Source organism: Caloenas nicobarica, chromosome 2 (assembly GCF_036013445.1).
Source record: "Caloenas nicobarica isolate bCalNic1 chromosome 2, bCalNic1.hap1, whole genome shotgun sequence".
NCBI classification, from domain to species: domain Eukaryota; kingdom Metazoa; phylum Chordata; class Aves; order Columbiformes; family Columbidae; genus Caloenas; species Caloenas nicobarica.
This window is the reverse complement of record NC_088246.1, coordinates 95,550,262-95,572,971: the sequence shown is the minus strand read 5'-3', so window position 1 is coordinate 95,572,971 and position 22,710 is coordinate 95,550,262. Positions and strand designations below refer to the sequence as shown.

The 22,710-nt window shown below is 36.5% G+C and overlaps 1 protein-coding gene across 4 annotated transcripts in view; it reads left to right on the top strand.

The window, feature by feature from the left end:
- GALNT1 (polypeptide N-acetylgalactosaminyltransferase 1) overlaps nucleotides 1–22,710 on the top strand; it is an 88,910-nt gene that overhangs the window by 42,686 nt on the left and 23,514 nt on the right. For 3 of the 4 annotated variants that reach the window (XM_065628503.1, XM_065628502.1, XM_065628501.1), the window contains 3 exons: nucleotides 805–1,036; nucleotides 8,351–8,525; nucleotides 22,239–22,405. In XM_065628503.1, the coding sequence (XP_065484575.1) occupies nucleotides 898–1,036; nucleotides 8,351–8,525; nucleotides 22,239–22,405 (481 nt within the window). In that variant the 5' untranslated portion in view covers nucleotides 805–897. Of the gene's footprint in view, nucleotides 1–804; nucleotides 1,037–8,350; nucleotides 8,526–14,997; nucleotides 15,072–22,238; nucleotides 22,406–22,710 lie in introns of those variants that run through there. The other variant, XM_065628504.1, reaches the window with a different exon arrangement.

Here is a 22,710-nt window from a genome sequence, read left to right as displayed (position 1 = left end):
AGTCCTTGTAATAAAATTTGCTTCTAATTTGAGTAGGCCAAAAGAGAATTTCGGAGGTTAGTGTTCTAAAATGTTAATGTATACATGTTGAAAAACATATGAAAGTTTGCTCTGTAATCAAACATTAAAGTATAAAAGGTACTTTAAGCATCAGAATTGTTAGTTGATACCTTTAGCTTTGAATGCCTAGAAAGGGATCACAGTGGCTTGTTCGTACTTTGTTCACGTTGCCTACCGTTTAACTTTACCAAAAGGGATGTTTATTTTTGGTTTGTTGAAAGCAAAGCATTTTTCTTTGTGATGAAGGTGTAATGTGCCATTGGACTTTATATAAAATACAGGCATTTGTAGATCAGCACTCCTAGTGATGGGCCCAGGAAGTCAGCGTGTGCTACACAGCAGGAGCATGAAGAATATTAGCCATAGGCTTCACGCAGCACAGATTGATACCTTGCTTCCCGAGATGTTCCTGCTTTTCATTCATTTAGTTTGTTCTGATCTGCAGAGGGTCCAGAGAATTCCTTTTAGTTTCATTAGATGCGCATACCCTCTTCTCCAGCAGCTCAGCAGAGCTCTCTGTTTTGGTCACTTGAAGTTTCCAATAATGACTGTTGACGTGGTAAAAGATGAGAGTAATGCTGCTTTAATATAACCTGTTCCCTAAATCTCTTTGGAGTGCATAGAGCGTTCATTTTGATACATACAGCATTTGGTAAATCATTACCTCTAAAATGTGATTAAAAATTCTGCTTTTAGCTCCTGTCCTTAGGTAACTTTTCGTGACTTTTTTCTTTTTCTTTCCAGATATAGAAGAACGTGATCTCTCAAACTGGATTAAAGAAACCTGTTGATATCTTTATTTATACTTTTTTATTTTTGTATTTGACTTGAAGTGCCATGAAAAAATTTGCATATTGCAAGGTGGTCCTTGCCACCTCTTTGGTTTGGGTCCTTCTGGATATGTTTCTATTGCTGTACTTCAGTGAATGCAACAAATGTGATGAGAAAAAAGAACGAGGCCTGCCTGCTGGAGATGGTAAGTTTTCTGCCTGAGTAATCTTTAAATTGTGCTCATTTAAAATTGCACTTCTTTTAAACGTTTATTTTTTTTCCCCAACAATATAGCATTGCATCAGCATTTCGATGTCACAGAATGTTCGATCTTTCTTTAAATGACTAGGGAATAAGCATGTTGCTTGAGTTCTATGTTGAAGACTTAAAATCCTATACCTTAAGTAAGCATTTAAGCACTGATATATACGAAAAAAACAATAAAACTATACAACAAGCAGTTCAGGAATGTAAGCTATGTTAATCTAAAGCATGTTCTAAGTTTCCACAAGTAAGGAAGCAAAGGCACTGTCAACTTCACTAGACTTGGTGGTAAAACAAAACAAAGCAAACCAACAACCAGACTTACTTATCCCCCTGCCCCTGCAAAAAAAACCCAAACCAAAACACTCCCCCCAAACAAAGCAACTAACAAAAAAAAGCACAAACAAACCCCACAAAAACCAAGCAACCAAAAAAATAAAACCTAAGCCAAAATTTGGCCAGTTACTATAACAATAAGTGGCAGTGAATGTTGTAATGAAAATAAATTTATGAAAATAGCTAGAATAAACTTGGATGTAAAAGTGACAAATATGAGAGTATATGTACTTGTGTGTGTATGTGCACATGCATATGCACATGCAACTGTATGTAACTTTTTATTTGAAGGGAGAGCTGTATTACTCAGTACTAAAGCTCTTCAGATAAGCTTTCAGTTTTGTTACTGGCGTGTTAGTTTTTGGGAACCAGTTTTATGAGCCGAGTGTGGTTTTTTGAAAGCCAGTACCATTCATGTTGCCAACTCTGTTTTAGGGAGGTCATTGTAGTTGATCACATGGGAGAAAGGGTTGGTGCAGGGAGAATTCCCATCTCTGCAATGTCTCAGCGTGGGTATTTAGAACTGCGGGCAGCTGTCGCCTCCCATTCATTTGTGAAACATCTAATTTTGTGGTATGGTGTCTCTCCCACTGGAAAGGCCGTGTCTGTATGTTTCACTGCTGCTGTAGGAAACTTATGCTGTGATGCTCAATGTTAAGTCTAATCAGCCAGCCGTACTCGAGATTAATTAATGGATTCTGTCACAAAAAACTTTCACCTATTGACAGCTGATATGGACGAGTTTGACCTGCCTGGGAAATTTTCTGAAATGTTTTAAGAACAGCGTTGCTGTGTTACAGGATAACACTGGGGAGATGTTGGGGTTTTTGGGTGGTTTTCCCCCGCTATGATGAAAACAGGCCGATAAATCTCCACAGAGAAGAGAAACATATAGGAATGTCGAATTTCTGTGCTTAGTACCTTGAAACTGTTGTTTCCACAACTGCATTCAAACATTTTAGAGAGGTTTTAGTTACCTGAGCTTTGCAAAAGAGACTTAAGTTTTCAGTTGCTTGCATTTCATCTTTTGGGTTTCTTTTTCAATAAGTGGAAAAGAAAGTGACAAAAAACTGAGGTTATGTATGTCTGTCTTCTATAGGAGCTCAGTCTTTTTTTTTTTTTTTACTTCAGAAGTTGGGAAGTTTTCTTGAGGATAAAATTATGACTGTTATTGTGGTGTTAAAGAATGGATACCCTGTTTGGATTCCCACAAAGGTTTTAAGCAATACTAAGCCTATAACTTATGTCAGGCTTCTTTAGGGCTGCCTTGCAAACAGGATTTTTTTTTTTTTCCTGCTGTTGGCAAACAGCAATTGAAGTCAATATATATCAAACTTGATTTGATATAGTCATGATGTTGAAAGTTCCGGTGACTCTACACATAAAGGCATTGGAGGATCCTTCAGGTGAGGGAAAATCTGCAGTTTTTAAAGATTACTATTGTAACTTTCCCCGTGCAACATTATTTTCACTTAATTGGGTAGCTGAGTACAGTCTTCATTCTGGCTTTTCCCTAACCTGTGTGTTAAAATCCTTAATATTATTTTCATATCTTATTGGCTTGTTGAAAAAAAAAACAAAAAAACCAAAAAAAACCAAAACCAAAACAACGAAAACAAAAACCCACAAAAACAAACAAACAAGCCAACCACCCAAAAACCAAACCAAGCACCAAAACCTTTGCATATAGTTTCATAGTTTTTTTTTTTTTTACAGGTGATTTGTAGTAGGGTATCTGCAGAAATCAGAAATGTCTGCTAGAAACCATAGTTGTAGTTGACAGTGACACTTCCTTTTAATCTAGTTGCATGCCTGATCTTTAATATTCTTATTTGTTCCAGCAGTGTACTGATTTGGAGTCTGTAGTGGCTCTTTTCCCCACTCAGAATGCCTAGAATCTCCTCAGATAACATGGAGGCTATTTTTCCTGTGAAGTTTTTATCAAAATCTGCTTTTTCACTTTTTCCCCCTATTAATTTCCATAATTGATCTCATTTTCTTGATTCAGCATAAATTATGTAAGTGTTCTGAATTTAATAGCCTTTTTGTCCATGTCACTCTGGTATATAGCTTCTCTTTGAAATTCATGGAAGAATTCCATGGCAGTTAATGAACCTACTGGACATACAATGAAATTTTTCTGAAGAGTTTGTAAGTTTATTTTAGGCGGTTCTTGCCTAGTTGGAAAAATTAGTCTTTAGATATTTTTGGCAGGATTTTGAGGATAGTTTTGGACAGTCTAAGCTTTCACAAAGTTAGAAGGATGCTTTCCTTAGGTTTTTAATACAGAAAATGGGGGGAATTTCTTCTTCAGAATAAGACTTAGAGCCGTGCTCTAAATTGCCTTTGAGAAAAAGATCTTTCTCCTTGGTGTTGATGTTATAAGATACTAGCATCTTAAATCACAAGCTTCAGCTTATGTGTCTAATGTTGTATTGTAAAGATACAGCTGTTCTATTTTACCAATGGTTCTGTTGTGGTTTAACCTGAGCTAGCAATACAACCACGGCAGCCGCTCGCTCACTCCCCCACCCCCCAATAGGGGAGAGAATCAAAAGTGAAGGGAGAAACTTGGATTGAGACAAAGACAGTTTAATAAAATAACAAAATACTAATACACTACTAGTAAATATATCTATAAAATAGAAATAAAAGATACTCAAGGCAATTCCTCATGAACATGCTGAGCAGCCAGTCCCAGGAAATGGCACCTGGTCCCACCACAAATCCCAGAGAGAAAAAAAGAGAGGAAAAAGGCAGAAAGGCTCAGAGACCTCTGCAAAATGGCAAAAGGCCAAACTAAACGTCCTGACCGAACTCCCTTGGCTCCGACAAAAAATAGCGAAGAAAAACAAAACAAAACAAAAACAACGCCCACAAGAGAAAGTGCCCAAGAGAGCAAGCAGAAGACCCAACTCTCCTTATATCTGAAGCATGACGCTAATGGGACGGAATACTCTTATTGATCAGTCTGGATGTCAGTCAAGCTCTGCCCCACCCATGCCCCCCTTCCTTGATGCCTCACGCCTGTGGGCAGAGCACTCAGAACATCATTGGCTCTCAGACCAGAGCAATTAAAAACATTAACTCTGTTCTGGGGTGTTATCTTCTTCTTCTCAAACTAAGTCTAAATAATGAGCATGCTAGCTATGAAAAAGAGGTTTCTAACTGAAGAAAATTAACTCATTTTCAGTCAAACCCAGCACAGGTTCAAAAGTGGCACATCTAGGTGGTGCTTCCCTCTTTGTATTAATAATTGCTGATTGTTGATCAGCTAAATTCACGAAGGGTAACAGCTGACAATGGATGGCTGTTGCTGTACGTTTTAAAAGTGTTTTTAAGAGTTGGAAGAAAAATCACTGAACCTTAGTAAGCATTATCCATGTTATGAAGCAGTTTTTTTCCAACCCCGAAATTCGTAGGATATCTAGTGGGGCACTACTGTTTCCAGATAGGGATTCAGCATTGCAATTTAGATTTCACAGCCTGGAATAGAACTTACTGGTAAGTGTAAACAACTTGTAGGCTTGAAGAAAAGATTCAAGCTGTTTCTTAACAATACAAAAAAGGGACTATTCTTGTAAAACAAACAAACAAAACAAAAAACACCAAAAAACCCAGGTAATACTGTGGTTTTACTAATAAAGATTTTTTTTATCTGTAGCTCTGTCTTATTTCTGTAATAAACCTGTATGTCAGCTCTGAGGTCTTGACTTAGAGGCTTCTTAAAGGTATGACTGCCAAGGAACTTCCAGCTTTGGCACTTGATGCAGTTTCTAAATAAACTTCCAAACTCCTCCTTTTTCTATTTTTTTTTTTTTTTTCCCTGCAAGGGGCATTCCACTTGTGGAATGATTAGAAGTCCTGCAAAAAAAAAAATCTTTCAGACCTAGGACTGGTATTGCAAGAGTCTTGTGATCTCAGCTACTTGCTATTTACACTCTTTTCTTGGGGCAATGACAAATTTAAACTAGGACCAGTCATTTTTGTCACGGGCAAATCAAGGCCTGTGTTCTGAATTTTGAGCTTTTGTAAAGATGGAATATTGGGAAGTTGTGACTTGATTCTGAATATTCACATCTGCATAAAAATTTTTTAAGAAAAGTGAGTAGATCCAAGACGTAAAACACAGATCTAATTTTTGAAAATAGGAACTGTTCATTGTAAATCAGTCTTGTTCTGTTAAGGCTGAGGTGTATGGAAGAGACAATACTTCTCTAAACTTCTACCTGTTCAAATAGCTTTCTTTTAGTTGTGGTAGTTCCTCTAAACATGACTGCACTTGGTGTTCTGGTCAGTTTACCATTGTTGTGGCCCCTAAATACATGCCAGGGAAGAATCCATCCCTTTTTCTGGCTTTAGATGGTCTTAGATTTTGAAGTATCTGGTTTCCATCAGACATATTTCCTGGTAAAAAGGAGTTGTAGTCCATAGACATAAAGAGTTTCTGATTTTTAACGAAGATCTGGAAGAGATCAAGCCTTCTTTGAACTAATGTTTTACTGATACAAACAAACAAGAAATGTCTGGAAAAATATTGCTAGATTTCCTGTTGGATCAGGTGATGATTAAGTCATTCATTTAGCTCTGAAACTTGTAGCTGTAAATGAAATTTCTGTTTATTAGAACTATGTCATCAGTGCATGTCTATAGCCCTTCAAAGGAAACATGTTTTTCATAGTTAACTGACAGAAGAGCACTGTGGTCTGAATTTTTAACAATGCATGTTAGTCATTTTGGTAGAGTGGTGTTGGTTTGTGTTTATATGAAAACTACATGCTTTTGTGGGAAAACAGATTACTCTAAATCCAGAAACCTGAGAGAAGATGGTTAATTCTTCTTAGAAAGTCATCTCTGTGCCTGCACCCCAAGCTTGCCTGTCTTTGCATTTAGTGAGTTCCGTAAAACATCGGTGGATCGAGTAGTTGCTGGATTTTTCTGCACAAGGGAGTACTTTATTTAGGTAAAACTTGTAATCAAGTAGTATATATTTGCTAATGAAATTTAAAATTCAACTGATGAATCTGTGGAATTTGTATGCCCACATACAACTCACTGATATGCCAAACTAGCATCTAACAGCAAGATCTGCAAATGTGAAAGATAAGTTTTAAGTTTGATTTAGCTATTCAGTTTAACTGGTTTAGTCAACATTAAGAAACAATTGGAAGTATAAGTGAAACAAGAAATTTTTTCTTCTACATAGCAAACATGGTAGGATAAGACATTGACTCTTGAGAATGCTGAAAAATATGGTGAATATTTTTTTAGCATATATTCAGATACCTAATATGCTAATATCTAAAAGCTATGTTGAACACTCAGCATTTAGTCACTTTCTAAGTCAACCTATATACTAATTGCTGGACATTTAATGAAAATAGTTATGTTAGCTCACGTAATAAAATCAAGTAGAATATACAAAATTAAGCCCAAATAATTGTCTTATTGTATACCATGGTTTTATGGTGATTACTACCTCCCCAAAGGCACAAATTGTAGTTTAAAAGGTTATGCAATTGCAAATGAGCAAGCTTTGATGTGGGTTCAACCACACTTTCTTAGGAGGCAAAGATGCAAAGCAAACTGCTTGCTCGTTTTAGCCTATGGTTAAAACGAGCACCTAAATCAGTCTGCTGAGGATCTGCTTGGACATACTTTATCTGTTTGAAGTGTATGGCTGGCTGGCAGCTTCTAGAATTCTATAGCTCAACTGGCAGTCAAGGGGAATTTGGTAAAAAGAAAGCATCTCTGTGGTTGGAGGATTTTCTCTGCTAAATGTCACTGCATTAACGCAACTAGTGCCATTGCCTCAGGTACTTCAAAATGAAAGTTTCTCAAGGAACACATTGTGCTTGTAACTGATTAATACTAAAAGCAAACTAGCAAAATGTTTCAGTTATTAGTATATATTTTAAGTCTTAGTGTTTCAGCAAGGATAGAAGGCTTGAGCTTTTTTTAAAAAAAATTCTTATTCTTCACGTGACTATTTGCTCTTGGCAAAAGCTTTAATTATACTGTGTTATCCTACATGCAAATTAAAGATAATTTGAAGCTAGGCTTATTACTGAGAGCTTTTGGTGCTTTTATTTTAAAATACTTCCTGTTCCTATGTTTAAATCTTAAATTACTATGTTTTAAATTAAAATTTTTACTAAATTTGATAAATAGTAATGTATTTCAAATTCAGTATTTGAGCATTTGAAACATTTAAATTCAGGAGACAAGTAAACAGGAGTTTTCAAATAAAATGTAAGAGGTTTTTTTATGTTTTAGTTTTACACTTAAAAAACCCAAACCAAAACAAAAAATACAACCAAACAAAAAATAATAATTCAAGGGTTGGACTCCTTTTCTCTTCCCCCTCTCCCTCATCAGTTTGATCAGTTATTTGATATTTAAACATGTCAAGTATTACTGTTTCTGTCTAGAGTACTAACATTAAACTAAATATAAACATGTTGACTAAAAATAATGTTACTAAAACCAATAGAAATTATCTATAAACTGTAAATGCCGGTATCATTCTGTCAAAATAAAAATATGGAAATAAATGTAAAGTTACATTTTCCTTTACAGGTATTTTAGTAAAGATTAAATTCAACTTTTACTGAAAAGCTTGTGTGTGCAAGAGTAATCTGGGGTATAAATGTCTGTTGTTCAGGAATTTTAACAGTAAAGACAATTAGGACCCAATGATGAATAGATATAAACCTTTACTGTTCTTTCAAATGAATTGTCGTGTCTAAGACTTTTACTACTTCTGTTTAACTCCTAAATATGAAGATTCGTTTTCACTTCCAGAAGCTGCTGGTTTTAGAACTCTGTTTTAATTAGGAACACTCCTACAGTATAGAATATAGTATAAACAAACAAAAGCAAGTGTAAAAGTAGTTACCAACATTTTATTTATTCTTAGTTCCAGAACCCATACAAAAGCCACATGAAGGACCTGGAGAGATGGGGAAGCCTGTGGTCATTCCGAAAGAGGAGCAAGAAAAAATGAAAGAAATGTTTAAAATAAATCAATTTAATTTAATGGCAAGTGAAATGATTGCACTCAACAGATCTTTACCTGATGTCAGGTTAGAAGGGTAAGTGCTTTATGTTGTATTAAAAATGTACTCTACTTAAATGAAGAATGTACAAAGAGTGATCCAAAACAAGAGTTCAGTTCTGTAAGATATTACTGTTGAAGTGAAAAAGTAGGAGGATTTCCAGTACATACGGAACTTATTTGTAAAATAAGATTGAACAGTAGAAACCAGTTTTCTCCAGTGTTATTTAACTTTAAATCTGATTACAACTATGAAGCCTGTTCGGGGAATAGAAATTAATCTGGTTGAAGGAGAACGAAGTTAACTTAAGACTTGGCATTTTGGGAAAAAATTACTTGTTTGAAAAATTCATGCACTGTTTGTAATGCGGCAGACTAAAATTCTGCATTATATGAAATAGAAATGATTTGATGATGAGAAAGAAATACTTTAATTTTTTTTATCTAATGAAATGTGCAAGGCCTCATTTAGATTGCATTATATTTTTTTCTAATATCAATGTGGTTTGGTTTTGATCTTGCCTCTGAAATATTGATTCTTTCAGTGCTATTTGAGTCATAAGTAATTAAAAAGAAAATTGTAGCCTTGTTTTAAATAAAATTAAGATTGCTTTACTGTCCTGGGGCTACTCTGGCAGGGTAGCTGATGATTCCTGCTGCCCCCAGCCCCTCTTGTTTATGAAAGGGACTCTCAAGTTAAGTAAAGCTCATGAAATAAGATTTTCCTAATCAATTATCTGCATTCTTCTGCAAGAATCAGATGCTATAGAAACCTCATTTCATTAGAAGCTGTGCTGTTGCTTCTGTATACACAAGGGCTAGCTGCTGTATTAATTTGTTTTCATTTCCTACCTCAGAAGATAATATTAGAAGAATGAGATGAAGCTCTGACAGCTTTTCATTTTTAATGAGTGATAAAAGAGCTGGTTTGTAGGTGTTATGCCTTCACGTATAGTAATGAATGCGATTCTATGCAGCATGCGAGTTCCTGGTAGTGCTGGTGTTCTTAATAATTGAGCCATATATTTTTCAAAATATTATTTCACAAGTTTGAATTATGTAACTTTCAAATTGATTTTCAGATCTGTCATTAGTCAGATTTTATGGTCACTATGGTCACTACTTGCCTGTATCTCAGTTTAGTGGAAGAGTGCAAATCATTAACTTGCAGGCTTTTCTTTCAAAACCGGTAGATGTTTTGAGGGGCATTGTATTGTTTCTCTGACATTATTGCTCTGATCGTGGTTGTAACTTGGCAATGGGATCTCTTGGTACTCATGCAGATTCATATGTAGTGTCTGCGCCTGTTATCATACTCTCTATAGGATAAGAAATTACCTACCAGTTGAGAACTTGTAGTTAGCATTTTCAACTTACTTTAGTTGTGAAGAAAATAGTAAGTTTCACTGGAGATTTTTGTCAAATCTGGGATGCTAATTTGGTGTGATTTCTGTATATATATATGTTTTTTTTTCTGGAAGAGCTGAATGGAAGTAATTAACAAAACTTAGGGGAAATTCTATTTACAACAGTTGGTTATGGGGAAGGTAAACATTGAGTAACTTTTCATTATGACTCTGGAAGTATGGGAGAAACTAAATAACATCATTGGTTTATCAGCATTCATACTGGAAAACTTGCATGTATATATTCTACCATTTTTATAGTGTAAGTACAAAGATAAAATAAGTTTGTGGATCTAAAAAATTGACTTAACTGTAAGCTTTATGAAGTCTAGACTTTGAATTAATCAAAAATAGAGAAATTCTTAAAAACTATGAAATGCGTTATCTAAGCATTGCTCAAGCTTTTGCAGACAAATGAAATTACGATTATAAAATCAAGGTGAGCTGTAGGAATTTTTTGTATTCCACTTGGCTATGCTCTGCAGTTGTTATGTTTTGCAGCAAGATATGCATTATACATTTAGTAATGTTGCATTTGTTTCTTTTTTTTCCCATTTGCATGGACACAAATACTGTCACTATACTATGTGTGTGAAAGTGGAATCTTAGAATAAAATTTTAGGTAAGGTCTCAGGGCAGAGTTGGATTTTCTGGTTTTGTAAATTGCTGCCAACAGTTTTAACATTTATTTGCTGTGTGCATTTTTAGTAGATTTTGAAGAAAAGATGGTCCCCAAAAACCTCCTCCTTGTGTCATCTTTTCAGTATGTACTCTATAAGGTCATGTTAATTAAGAATTTGGGGAGTGTGTTAGCATTTCCCTGGCAAATTTGAGAACAGTACTGTGTTTACAGTGCAAGGGTATTTTAATCTATATGTGTGGATTAATATTACTTTTCAAGAACATTGTAGCCATTTTCAGAATTTTGAAAGCTGTAAATATGCTCTGGTGTTTTATGCATAAAATTATTTATCTGATCAGTGAAATACTCATATGGCCAGAAACACTTTGTACTCTGTTAGTGGGGTTGCTTCTGTTATAACTTGTTCTATCTATATCCCTGCTAATACGGAAATAGTTTGAGGAGAAGAACGGGTGATTTCTAGTCATTCATTACCACGTTTATGTGCTTGCAATATAACTGCAAGTAGCACTTTCAGTCAAGGCTTTGAAAACGTGGGATATGTTCAAAGGCGCATTTAGCTGTTCAACCATGTAATTATTTTCTTCACAGGTTTTGTGGGTTGCTTCCTTTAATGTGCTATGGGGGGAAGATGTGGCTATTTCAAGTCCTATAATTCTCCAGCATGTCAGTTCTTCTAAAATACATAAGTCTGTAAAAGTTTGGCCTAACAGTTAATCATTGAAAGGCCAGTGGAATTAGCTGTGCCAGGACCAATGTGCCTTGTGTATTTAGTGGGGATGGCATAACCTGTCAACTGGAAAGCAGCTTTTGAAGTACATTATCCTTCACATGAATTTCCAGTTCTGCCCAACCCTCATCATCTGTGTGAAGGCAAATGTGTTTGTGTACCTGCTCGGCCCTCAAGGCAGTGAGAACCTCCATGAGTTACGTGTTCCATCTTGCACTCCTGCCTCTGGGTGCTTATAGGTTAATCTCCAGATGACCCTCTCCAGGCATCATGTTTATGTTTTGGTCAACAAATTTTGTTTCCTTACTAGATGAACAAAAACGTGAGCTATTTTAGTAACTTCTAGGCACTTCTCCAGCTCAGGGAGCTCCTCAGGACATCTACAGAAGTTGAAATCTGTGTTCTGCTGAGCTGTGCCCCAGTCGTATTAACATGTTTATATTTATTTTTATTATTTGGCACAAAACTACTGAGGCACGTAGATGCCTTTAAAATAATTGACATATGCCTGAATTGCTAGTCGTTTTGTGTCTGTAAGCAGCAACATTTTTCTACTTATTCTTCTCGTGATCCAAACTAAATTATTTGCTTAACAGAAATATCTAAACCAGAAGTAAATTTTTAGCCTGGATACTTCCCCGAATCTGGACTGGAGCACGTTAGTGTAACTAATTAATATAACTGACGGTGCCGCAACCTCTGGAGGGATGTTGTTGTGGGGGAACAAGCAGCTGGGGGTAGCAGATTGGTTTTAAGTTGTTAATAGAGCGATTCTTGTAAGCATGTCTTCTTCTGGTCTGTGAATCAGTCATCGAAGTGGGAGCTGATTCACAGTTTCCAGGAAAATATGCAGCTGTGGGCTTGACATGACAGCAAAGAGTAAAAGATGGGTGATTAGGAACACTAGTGTCTTGCCTTAAGTCTGCTGAAGATGAGGCAGGCAATGAATAAAATAGGTGCCAATGACTAAAATAGGTGTTCAGCTGTGCCTGTGTGTCATAGACCAGTATTCGGGCTGGAAAGTGGGGTGGTTCAATGCGTGAAATCTGTGTGTGTCGTATGACTTGGTTTTGGTCTTAATGCTATTTGAGGTGCCTTGGAAGCTGCTTTGCAAAATGAAGAGTGAGTCCTGTGTTCTAAGGCCTTCCAGGCTGTATTCATTATTTAAACATTTGTGGAATATATAAAATATGTAAGGAGACATTTGGGTCCCTGGTGTGAGAGTTTAAACCCAATTCTGACTTTTTTTACATTAGAAAAGAGCATGTTAAAACACTCTTCCAGGCTGGAAAGAATGGAGGCATAGCTGGGACAGAATTATGTCATGCATGTAAGCTCTGGTCCTCACTGGAATTTAGGGTGCAACCCTAGGAGGGTGTCATATATTGCAGGTTGTGGTTCCTTAGAAAGGTGATGGACTTCCCCAGGCAAGGAGGAGTGTGGATCACTTTTGGGATACCTTAGCAAGATTTTCTGCAAGGCTGCAGATTATGTAGAACTTGGCATAAAAGATCTTCTTGTAATTCTGTTCCTTATTTGGTATAATTTTGCCAGAATTAAGGGTATCAGACATCTTATGGTATCTCAGTTTTGCGTAACACTTGAGATCTTTCAACTGTCCTTTTCTCAAACTGTCTGTATTCAGGAAGTAGAGGTGTTGGGTTTTGAGTGGTATCGCTACTGTTAGGGTATAAGCAGATGTTTTTAGCTGGGTAGCCCTACATATTTGAGTGAACAGGGTTTAAATTCATTCGAACCATGACTTTAGCCACTTAATAGAAAAATAAGTTGCAGATCTGTAACTAAGACCTTAACGTTTACCTAATACAGTAATGTGGTCAGTTTAAATTGGTATTGAAGGTGCTTTTTGTTGAATCAAACTACCCTACTCAGTTCCTCCTGCCAAGCTTACTTTCACAATTGGGAGGGAGTAGAGAATTTTTTCCTGGGATTAAAAGCCATTCTACTAAGTTGAACTTAAGTGAACGTTGTGAAGTTTATAGCAATTATACTGGTCTCCTTTCTGAGTACGTCATTCATATGACTAATTCCGTCATCTCTTTGCTTAGAAAGAACCATATTTAGATTTAGGCACTGCTAATTATATGATACAACATAATGCTTTTCAGTTGTGGGACTAAAATCTGGTTTTCATATGTGTGCTTTAAAAAGGTATTGTTCATTTTAAGCCTGAAATGTGCATGTGAGAATACACTGGAATCTGGATTTTTAACTTTTCAAAACAAATTTATTTCCTGTATAATCTAAGGTACTACAGTTGAATCATATTATGACATATTCATAAAATTTACACAATCCCTGTGTGAGGAAAATAGTTTGAGTAAACCTATTAGTAGTAAAACTAGTAAAGGCACACATGCAAGAGCATGCTCTTAGAGCTCAAACGTGTGACATTTTTTGTTTGGTTGTTTTTTTAAAATACTTGAAGTATTTACTTCTCTGTGAGGCTTGTGGAAGTGTGCTCTCTTTTAATTCTTTTAGTTCAGGAGAAGAGCTGAGGGGAGATATAATCTGCTGTAAATGTGGCCTGCAGCCAAAATGAGTCTTCTCACAGCTTCTGTTGATATTGATCTTACAATTGTGTGGCCTTGGTCTTCACTGACTGGATGGAAGATTACACGCCAAAAAGGAAAAAAAAAAGTATATTTTGTTGAATTAGCAAACTGAAGCAACACACGCAGTAGCTGAATGATTACTAGATCTGGTGCAAAAAAGGGGATGGGATGAAACTGTAATGTTGAAAAGTGGGATTATTTTGGCAGCAACCCACAGTTGCACCAGATTAAGTGGAACATGGTGGAGTGGGGGCGCAGACCTTCTTACAGAAGGTATTTATTAAAGTCCCCATAAGGTCATGGGTATTGAAGTAGCTCCATAAATTGTGATATGCTTTCCGAACTTTAGGTATTTGTTTAGCTCAGGTCATAGTGATGTAAAAGATAATAAAAAAGAGCAAAATTGTCAACACAGGTAGTGGAACACTTCAGAAGCTTATTTGATGTTTTGTTACAAGCTAAAAATCCAGGCTGCTAAGTAACTTGGCATCTGTAAAGGAAATCTGCTGACAGCAGTGTAACTTTCAACAATGTAACGCTGGAAGTCTGAAAGCATGTGAGGTATTAAAGACTTTACAATTCTTTCAAGCAGGAATGTTTTTTCCTCTGGGTTTTGTGGTGCGTATAGCATGTTACTGGGCCACTGTAGAGCCAACATTTGGAAATGTTCTTGTTCACACTGACTTAATGAGTCAGCTGGAAGAAATGACCTATAGATTTCTTTCTTAGAAAAAGTAATTTTAAAAATCAGATTGCTTCCTGTAAACCATTTTTTAAATATATAGACATATACACGTATATATGCACACGTGTGTGTCTGTATATACACACAAACACTTGGCAGTCTCATTCTTAGTTGTGAGTGTCTTCCATTTTGGATAAGCAGCCATATCCTGAACTTTATTCAAATTGATAGGTCAAGTATGGAAAATAATTTGGCTGGAGAACTTAAGGTTCCGTTTCAGTCTTTGAGGACAGAATTGGTTTTGCTTCTGTCAAGAGATGTGTTCCTGTGATCACTTTCAGGATGAGGAAAACAGTCAATTGCAGCTGCTTATCTTTGAAATTCTGCTTGAATTCTGTGACCACAATGGTTTTAAGGACCATTTTGGATTTTGTTTCCAGGGTCTAAAGAAGATTTCCACTTGACTCATGAGATAATGCGACCTTTCTTATATCCAAATGTTTGAGATCAGAAGAAAGGAAAATTTCATACTCTTGATGTCAGGTAAATTACATAATACTATTGAAGGCAGATATTAAGCAGGCTGAATGGAGATGTTAAAATAATAAGGGATTTGCCTGCATTCAGGTCAACAGTTCAGAAAGATTAATTGCAGTTGTGATATGAATTATAAAAGTGAGGACATCTTTCTAAACCAAATTGTTCTGATTTGATTGGAAGAAGCAACTTCAGCGGTAGCGTGAAGTTTTGTCACAACCTTATCTGCAGTGCTGTCTCTTTGTGCAGCCCCAAGATAAAGCTGTGGTTGTGTGCAAAGTCTATGTAGTGCAGAGTGGTTTGGCATGTTGTGATAGTCAGTGATTTCATCTTTCTCATAATTATTGCTTTTAGCCCTTTCAGCTGTGTTTTTTCTATGTGAAAATGAGATCTTTATCCAGCTTAATTGTCTTCAATTTCGGGGCTTGGAGTATTGCTAAAATTTATGTTGGAAGCAGATTTGTTAACATCGTCGTTCGTAGTGATATCATGAGGCTGCTGCTCATATCCAGGAAAGACTAAGTCAATGTTTACCAGAAACACACCACTTGACTTAAGTGCTGCCGGTTCTTGCTGTAGTGTTTTGACACTTTCTTTTCCACCCCTGCTACAGGGCGTTAACCTCTGGAAATGTAGTCAATCTCGGCGGCTTCAGGGTGACTCTGAGTCTTGTTTCAAAATGTTTTAATCTATGATTTAAGTAGAGAGCAGTTTTTGTGTTGGGCATAGCTCTGCCTCAGCTTTGTTAGATTAGGTTAACTGCAGACTATAACTTTTGACAGATGGACAGGTACACAACAGAGTACTGACATTTTATGGCACTGCAGTGATTTTCATCAGATAGCCATAATTAAAGCCTGAGGTTTCGTGAGGGGAGTTCAAATTTTCTGATTTTCTTTTGTATCGATCTGGCATTAACTTTTGGTAACCTCAGTAGAAAATAAATGCGTATTTTCAAGTCTAAGGATAGTGATGCGTACTTCCAGAAGTTCCAATATAGTTTAATACTGAAGAGTATGCTGTTTGTACTGCGTCAGTAATATTAAACAGATTTATTACAGGGCCTGTGCTGTGTAGCATTTCCTCAAAACTTCAGCTCTAATGTGGTTTTCAGCAAGACTTGGATTATTTGTTTGTCAAATTTGAAGTTCTGGGATGCAGTTTACTTATAACTGCAGCTTTTAGTTGTAACTGCTTTTTGTAGCGTTCAAAAGAAAAGATTTTACTAGATTTGTAAGATGACTAAATAAGTTTCCTCCCCTGCCTCAATCTGTTGCTAGTACGGCTTTCAGGAATGTATCAGCTCTGCACTGTCACACTTGACATACGAGGTCTGGTCTGAGCTCCACTGGGATTTCCCAACTGATCCGTTTAGTGCACAGGAGACACTTGTGCTTGTGTTCCATCTCTGTCCTTTACCAGGATGCTCTGGGTTGTGTGCACTGGGCTAGAAAACAAAGGTTGCATACGTGTTTTACTGCTGTTAATGTTTCTGAGCCACTGACAATTATTGATCATTCCTTGTTCCTATGAAAGGCTGGTGGAATCTGGGAATAAAATTGATATCAGGTATAGCAAATGTGACTCAGGTAGCATTTAAGTCTATTGATTTTTGTATTTAGGTATGCATGAGTGGCCTCACTTTGAAAATTTCATATTTTGAAAAAAATACCTGTTCCTTATCCTCTCATTGCTCTTCTATGGAGAATAACCTGTTGGCAGCATCAGAAGGTCGACATCTGCCCTGTAGTATTTAGAAATATAGCATCTGTTTCTAACGCAGACTATAAATAAGACATAATCTTTCTAGAAAATTACCTAAATATTTTTTTAATGTTTTCCCTCAGTGAATGAGAATTTTTCTCATTGTGTCTCACTGCATAAACATTGTGGTAGTGTATAATTGATTTCCTACAAGACCTGCACCTTGTTTGTAGCTTTTTTTGAGGGTATGATTCTTTAGCCTATGAAACAAAAGTATGTAAGAGCTATCAGGATATTAAATCCCATTTTATTACATTACTTTCAGAAATGATTTAGCATGAATTTGAAGGGTATGCAAACAGATCACTGCTAACATTGTAAATACTTGTTTTTCAAGATACGATGATATTACACATGTAGCACTCAATCTTGGGTTTTAGGAATAATTTCTAACTAAATTGATCCATGAATACAATTTCATAATATTAATAAAACGCCAAGTGCTATTCTATAATGAGATGCCTGCACAGTTGCATTTTTTTCAAGGTAATATTTGAGGTGTTTGTGAAAGCCCCAGCAGTAGACAGAAGGAGGTGGCATTAGGACACCCAAGGGCGGTGTCCCGAGTTCCTGGCGCCTCAATGTCTCTGGTGCCGATGGTTGGAGTGGGTGAGCCTAGTTCTCATAGTTGGGCACTGAGGACGGCAAAGATAGGTATCAGAAGAATTTCACCTTCTGAGGAATTCAAATGAAGGATCTTGTAAGATGACCTAATAGATTTCCTCTGTCCCTGCACTGAAGTAAGTTTCTTCTCATTCCTTTGCTGACATGAGAAAAGAGAGAGGCTTCCAGTTCTGCCAGGTATCAAGGAGGGTTGAGAATACGTGGTTGTACTGATGTAGGAAGCTCCAGATGAAGTTGTCATCTTTCCTTGCAAGATGGTGCTGAAGCAGCATTTAAACTTTGAGATTTAACAGCTTAATTTTATTTGGACTGAATTGCCTTACTTGATGTCTCCTCTAGGTTATTTTTGTAATATCTCCTGTGAACTATTTGTACTCTGGGCTGAAAGAGAAAACAGGAAGGCAGTTTATTCAGAGGCTCTTCATGTGCATTTGCAGTAGCATCAGGTAGTTTCCAAGTGGCTATACATAATCCATTTAATAAAATTCTCCTTGAGATTTTTTTTTTCTAAATATCCCCCTATCTAAAATATGCAGAGTTTCTGTATAAGATTCAATAAACATCTTCACAAAAAGTCAGGACGGTGGAGAAGTGTAATCCAACTCATAGTTGCTTTTGACCTTCCATTTTAAAAAACTTTTGTAATGGATTTTAAACTTTGAAATCAGGCTACATGGTGTTAGGGACAACAACTTGTATTTATTTTGCTGTCACTGTTCTTATTTAGCAATGTTATACGCACATGCTAGGATATGTCCTCCTTCCTTGGCTTGTAGTCCGTTAAACTTGAATTCAAGTTCTGAAGGATTTGGATCTGTTACACTGCCTTGTGCTCTTGGGGAGATAATGGCCTACAAGTAACCATGTAGTAATAAGGAATCGGGCCAAAGTATTTTGAATCTATAGTGTAAAATTGCAAAAAGGTGAAATTCTGTAAAAATGTGTATGAGCATCTTACAGAGCTCGGAGCAGCATCATGTCTTTACAGTCCTGTGGATACTTTGTAAACTTTTAAAAGTATAGTTTGTAAATGTAAGGGCTTTTTCTGAAGTCTGTTGGGGCATTAAAGATCTTGGATGATGTTAATTTTGTTTCCTAATGACTTTTCTGTTTTCTTTCCTAATTACATAAAAGGAAGAAATCAAATATTAGGGAAGAATATAAAGCTAATGCAGTTGAAGCTGGGGATTTCAGTGCATGAGAGGGAGACTGGCTATGAAATAAAGAACATTACTCTTTTCAGCATTGGAATGTGTACATCAAAGACATGTAGACTAATGAGGCTTTATGTCCTGATCATATTTTAACAATCTGGCCTGTTCTTTTTCTGTGTCTTTAGGTAATAAGGCAGTAAGTCTCTGCTTGCATTTAAAATGTCTGACATTTTGGGGGAGTTTCCACAATCTAAATAATATGTGGAGTGACATTAGCCGAGAGTTTGCATGATGAATGCCATAGATTAAGGAAAGGATGATGCATTCCATGTGAAGTAGACATTCTCAGCTGCTGTTTGGAGCCTTCATTAAATTATTGGAGATGGTATGACTTCCTAATATTATGCACTCAATTTTAAAACTGTTTGAGGCATGATTCAACAAAAGGAACATAATGTATTAGTAGTGAATTAAAATTCAAATTGTCCTTAATTCATACCATGTGTGTCATACCCCTCATGGTTATATTCTGCTACTAATGTTGCATAACTGTTGGTTGAAACTAATGCTGTATTTTAAATTCCATAGTAATCCCTTTCTGGAGTAATTTCTCTTCAAATGAAAGACAAAAAGGATTCTTAATTTAAATGTTTTTAGTATGGATAAAACACGAGGTTTACATAGAAGGCTAATGATCTGATCACAGGTGTCAACTGTTCTGTTTTATTTTTCTTATGTTCTGCAGCAATATGTTCCTGGAGGGGAAGAAGTGTATGTCAGTGTTTTGAAAATTAGAAACAGGGTTTTTTTATTTTTATGTATTCACCAAAATGTGTACAAATACAGCTAAAAGGTGTATATAAAAAGGCAGATGAAAAGAGTATTAAAAAATCAGATATCGTACTATTAATTCTTTCCTTTAGCCTGCCTGCATAAATGAATCTTTCTAGAATAACTTCACACCAAACACTTTATTAAGAATAACATTCAGAAATTTCCAAACCAGTTTTGTTATGAAACACCCTCGTGTTCAGCGTGGCAGCCTTTTTACATATTGATAAACAAGCCAGTCCAGGGTCGCTCTTAAATTGTTACCCCAGAAAAGGTTGATCTCTGGGGGTGAGAACAGGCGAGTCTTGTTAAGGAGAGGAGAATGTTCACTTTCTGCAGGACAGGGCAGTGGAAATGCCTTGCGATGGGGAGAAGTCTCCCAAAAAAATCCTGTAAGCTGCCTTCTTAGTGCTAAAATTTTCTTCTTCAAAGACAGATCTTAAATGTTTTGATATATCTATGCTTGGGGAAGTGTAATGGTTTATAAACACGGTAGTCCCTGAGCACTTGGCTGGCTTTTATTATACCAATTCATTGACTTGAGATTAGTAAAATCTTCCGTAAAACCATTTAAAAAAAAAAAAAAACACACCAAAAAACCAAAAACAAAACCTGGAGATGAGAGATTTCATATTATAATAGTAGATCCCATGGGCACCCCAGCAAGATATTCCTGATGAATGCCACATTGTTATTGCTTTTCACAGAGAACTGCTAACGGGCTTCTCTCAACTTTTTTACAGATATTCTGCCAAAAGTAGAGGAACAATTGGTGGACTTGCATTACTACTGTAGCTGACAGTCTACAATCAGACACTTATTTTCTGATCTAGGGAACAGTGCAGCAGAAGGAATAAAACACTGAGAACTTGCTTTTAAAGTGGCAAAATAGGCTGAACAAGTGACAAATATGGGCAGGAAGTTATTTGGCTTGTGTGTTGAACTTTTCATCTGAAAATCATAGCATCTTTGAAAGGCTGTTTTATTTTCCAAGTGGCACCACAGGAAAAACTTTGAGTTGACGTACTTCACAGGTTTTTTTATACATGAACTAAATAAACACAGGGGTATATATCTGCTTTCCCTAAGGAATTTGATGCTCACTTCAGCGTGGTGAATAATTAAATTTGGCCATAATTGTAGATAAAGATAATATTGCAGATGGTGCCTGATGCTACAAAGATACCATTCCTTCAGTTCTCAGAAATGAAACATGATTCCACAGAAGCTCTTCCAGATATTTCTTTAATTGTACCTGGATTTACTGATCTTCTGAGGGATCTCGGTGCACACTGGCTTTTTGTCACCACCTCTGAGCTGAAACGCCTGTGTGCTATCAGAGCTACTCTCACTGAGAAGAGCTCTGGCTCATCAAGTTATGTGGCAAATGAAATATTCGTGCTGGGAGCCTGGTTTTGGCTGATGCTCCTGGTGTCACTGCTTGGGGTGGGATTAGGTGCTGACACCATGAATCCTGGATTTGTGAGGCTGCTCCTTCAGAATTGTTCTTATGTATTTAGAGTGGATAGAGTGCATTACGCAATTCTCAAACCCTCAGACAGCACCGCTGTTAAGGTCATAGCCATGCATACTTGTTAACGTATTTTAATAGAATTTAGATCAGATTACATTACAATGAATTGACTCAGTAGTCTGGGATCTAATAAAAACTTGTTGTTTGGAATGAAGGTCCATTGAATCTATCACTTTTTCCACTTCAGTGTTCCCTGGTGTCTGAGATCTGCATGTATCTCTTTAGCTTTGATTCTTAAAGGATTTAGTCCCATCAAATCTTATGTAAGTTTCTGTGTGTGATTTTTTGACTGCACAGGAGGAACAGATCTGTACAGAGAACACTTAAATTTGTAGGGTTATTTTTTAGAGCAGAATTATATTTTCAGAATTGCTGAGAGTACTTTATGTACAACATATTGATTTTACTAGGAGATATGGAAAATATTACCTTCGTTAAGGTATTGCAGAGTGTAAAATTTTGGCTGCATGTGGGGTTCCATTGCATAAATGTTCTATATATACACTACTGAGAGCGCTAAGCCTGTAGTCTTCCACTCTAACTTTGATATGTGAATATAATTCTCTTTTAATTTTATGAACCTGTATAGTACTTCCAACATACATACAATGAGGAGAAAGAAAACCCTCTTTGTATAATATAAACACAGTGTATTATGAAATATACTTAGCTCACCAGTATTACAGGTAGCCCGCTTATAGTCTTGGCTGTTTCCAAACATGAACTCTTTAGCTCTGTTAGTTATTACCTGGTTTTATTCATTATACACTTTTTATTGCATTTACTTCTTAGTTTGGTTGCCATTTCTTATCTTGTGTCTCTCTCTCTCTTTCAGTTGCCCCTCTGTCTACATTACAGTACTAAAGTTTTCCCCTTGCCCTCAGAGGGAATGCAAGCCTAAATTAGGGGCTTGGATTAGTGTATCTGGAGATGCTACTCTTCACAAAACGGAGGCAGTGGAAATAGATAATCTGTTGTCATCTCTGTGTGTTAGCAGTGTGGGTGTTTCTTTCATTTGTAGAATTGGTTATTGAATTGAGATTCTCCTTTCTTAGTGGTAGGATGGAATACATAGATGTATATGTAAAAGTCAGGGTGTTTTTTTGATACAAATATAAATCTGCAGCTTTTGCTCCTGTGTCCTACTTTGTCTATGATTGGTATATTATGAATGTTAGTGTTGATGCCCAGAAATAAACATCAAAATTGCAGTTCTAACTGAAGGCTTGACCTTTACAAATATATGCCTTATTTTTTTTTTTATAGGTGTAAAACGAAGGTGTATGCAGACAACCTTCCCACGACAAGCGTTGTCATTGTTTTTCACAATGAGGCTTGGAGCACGCTTCTACGAACTGTTCATAGTGTGATAAACCGGTCGCCACGACACATGCTGGAAGAAATCGTCCTCGTTGATGATGCCAGTGAAAGAGGTAATGATAACGTTGATGCCTTAGCTTGCTGCTCTTTTTATTTCAAAAATTGAGACTGACTTTCTACTGTCTTAGTGCTCCTCAGCAAAACAGTAGCTGAGGCAAGGGAAAGCAGAGTGAGCAGTGCTCATTTTGCAATATAGGTGGGTCATTCTCCACTGAAAACTACTGTAAGTTTATCTGTCTGTCTACTTTTCTGTTGACAGTGCAGAGTCTGTGTTTGCTAGTGGCTTTATCCTATTACAGCTTTCATGTTGTGCGTTTAGAATTTTAACACATTCCTAAAGTTTGAGGGCATTTAATAC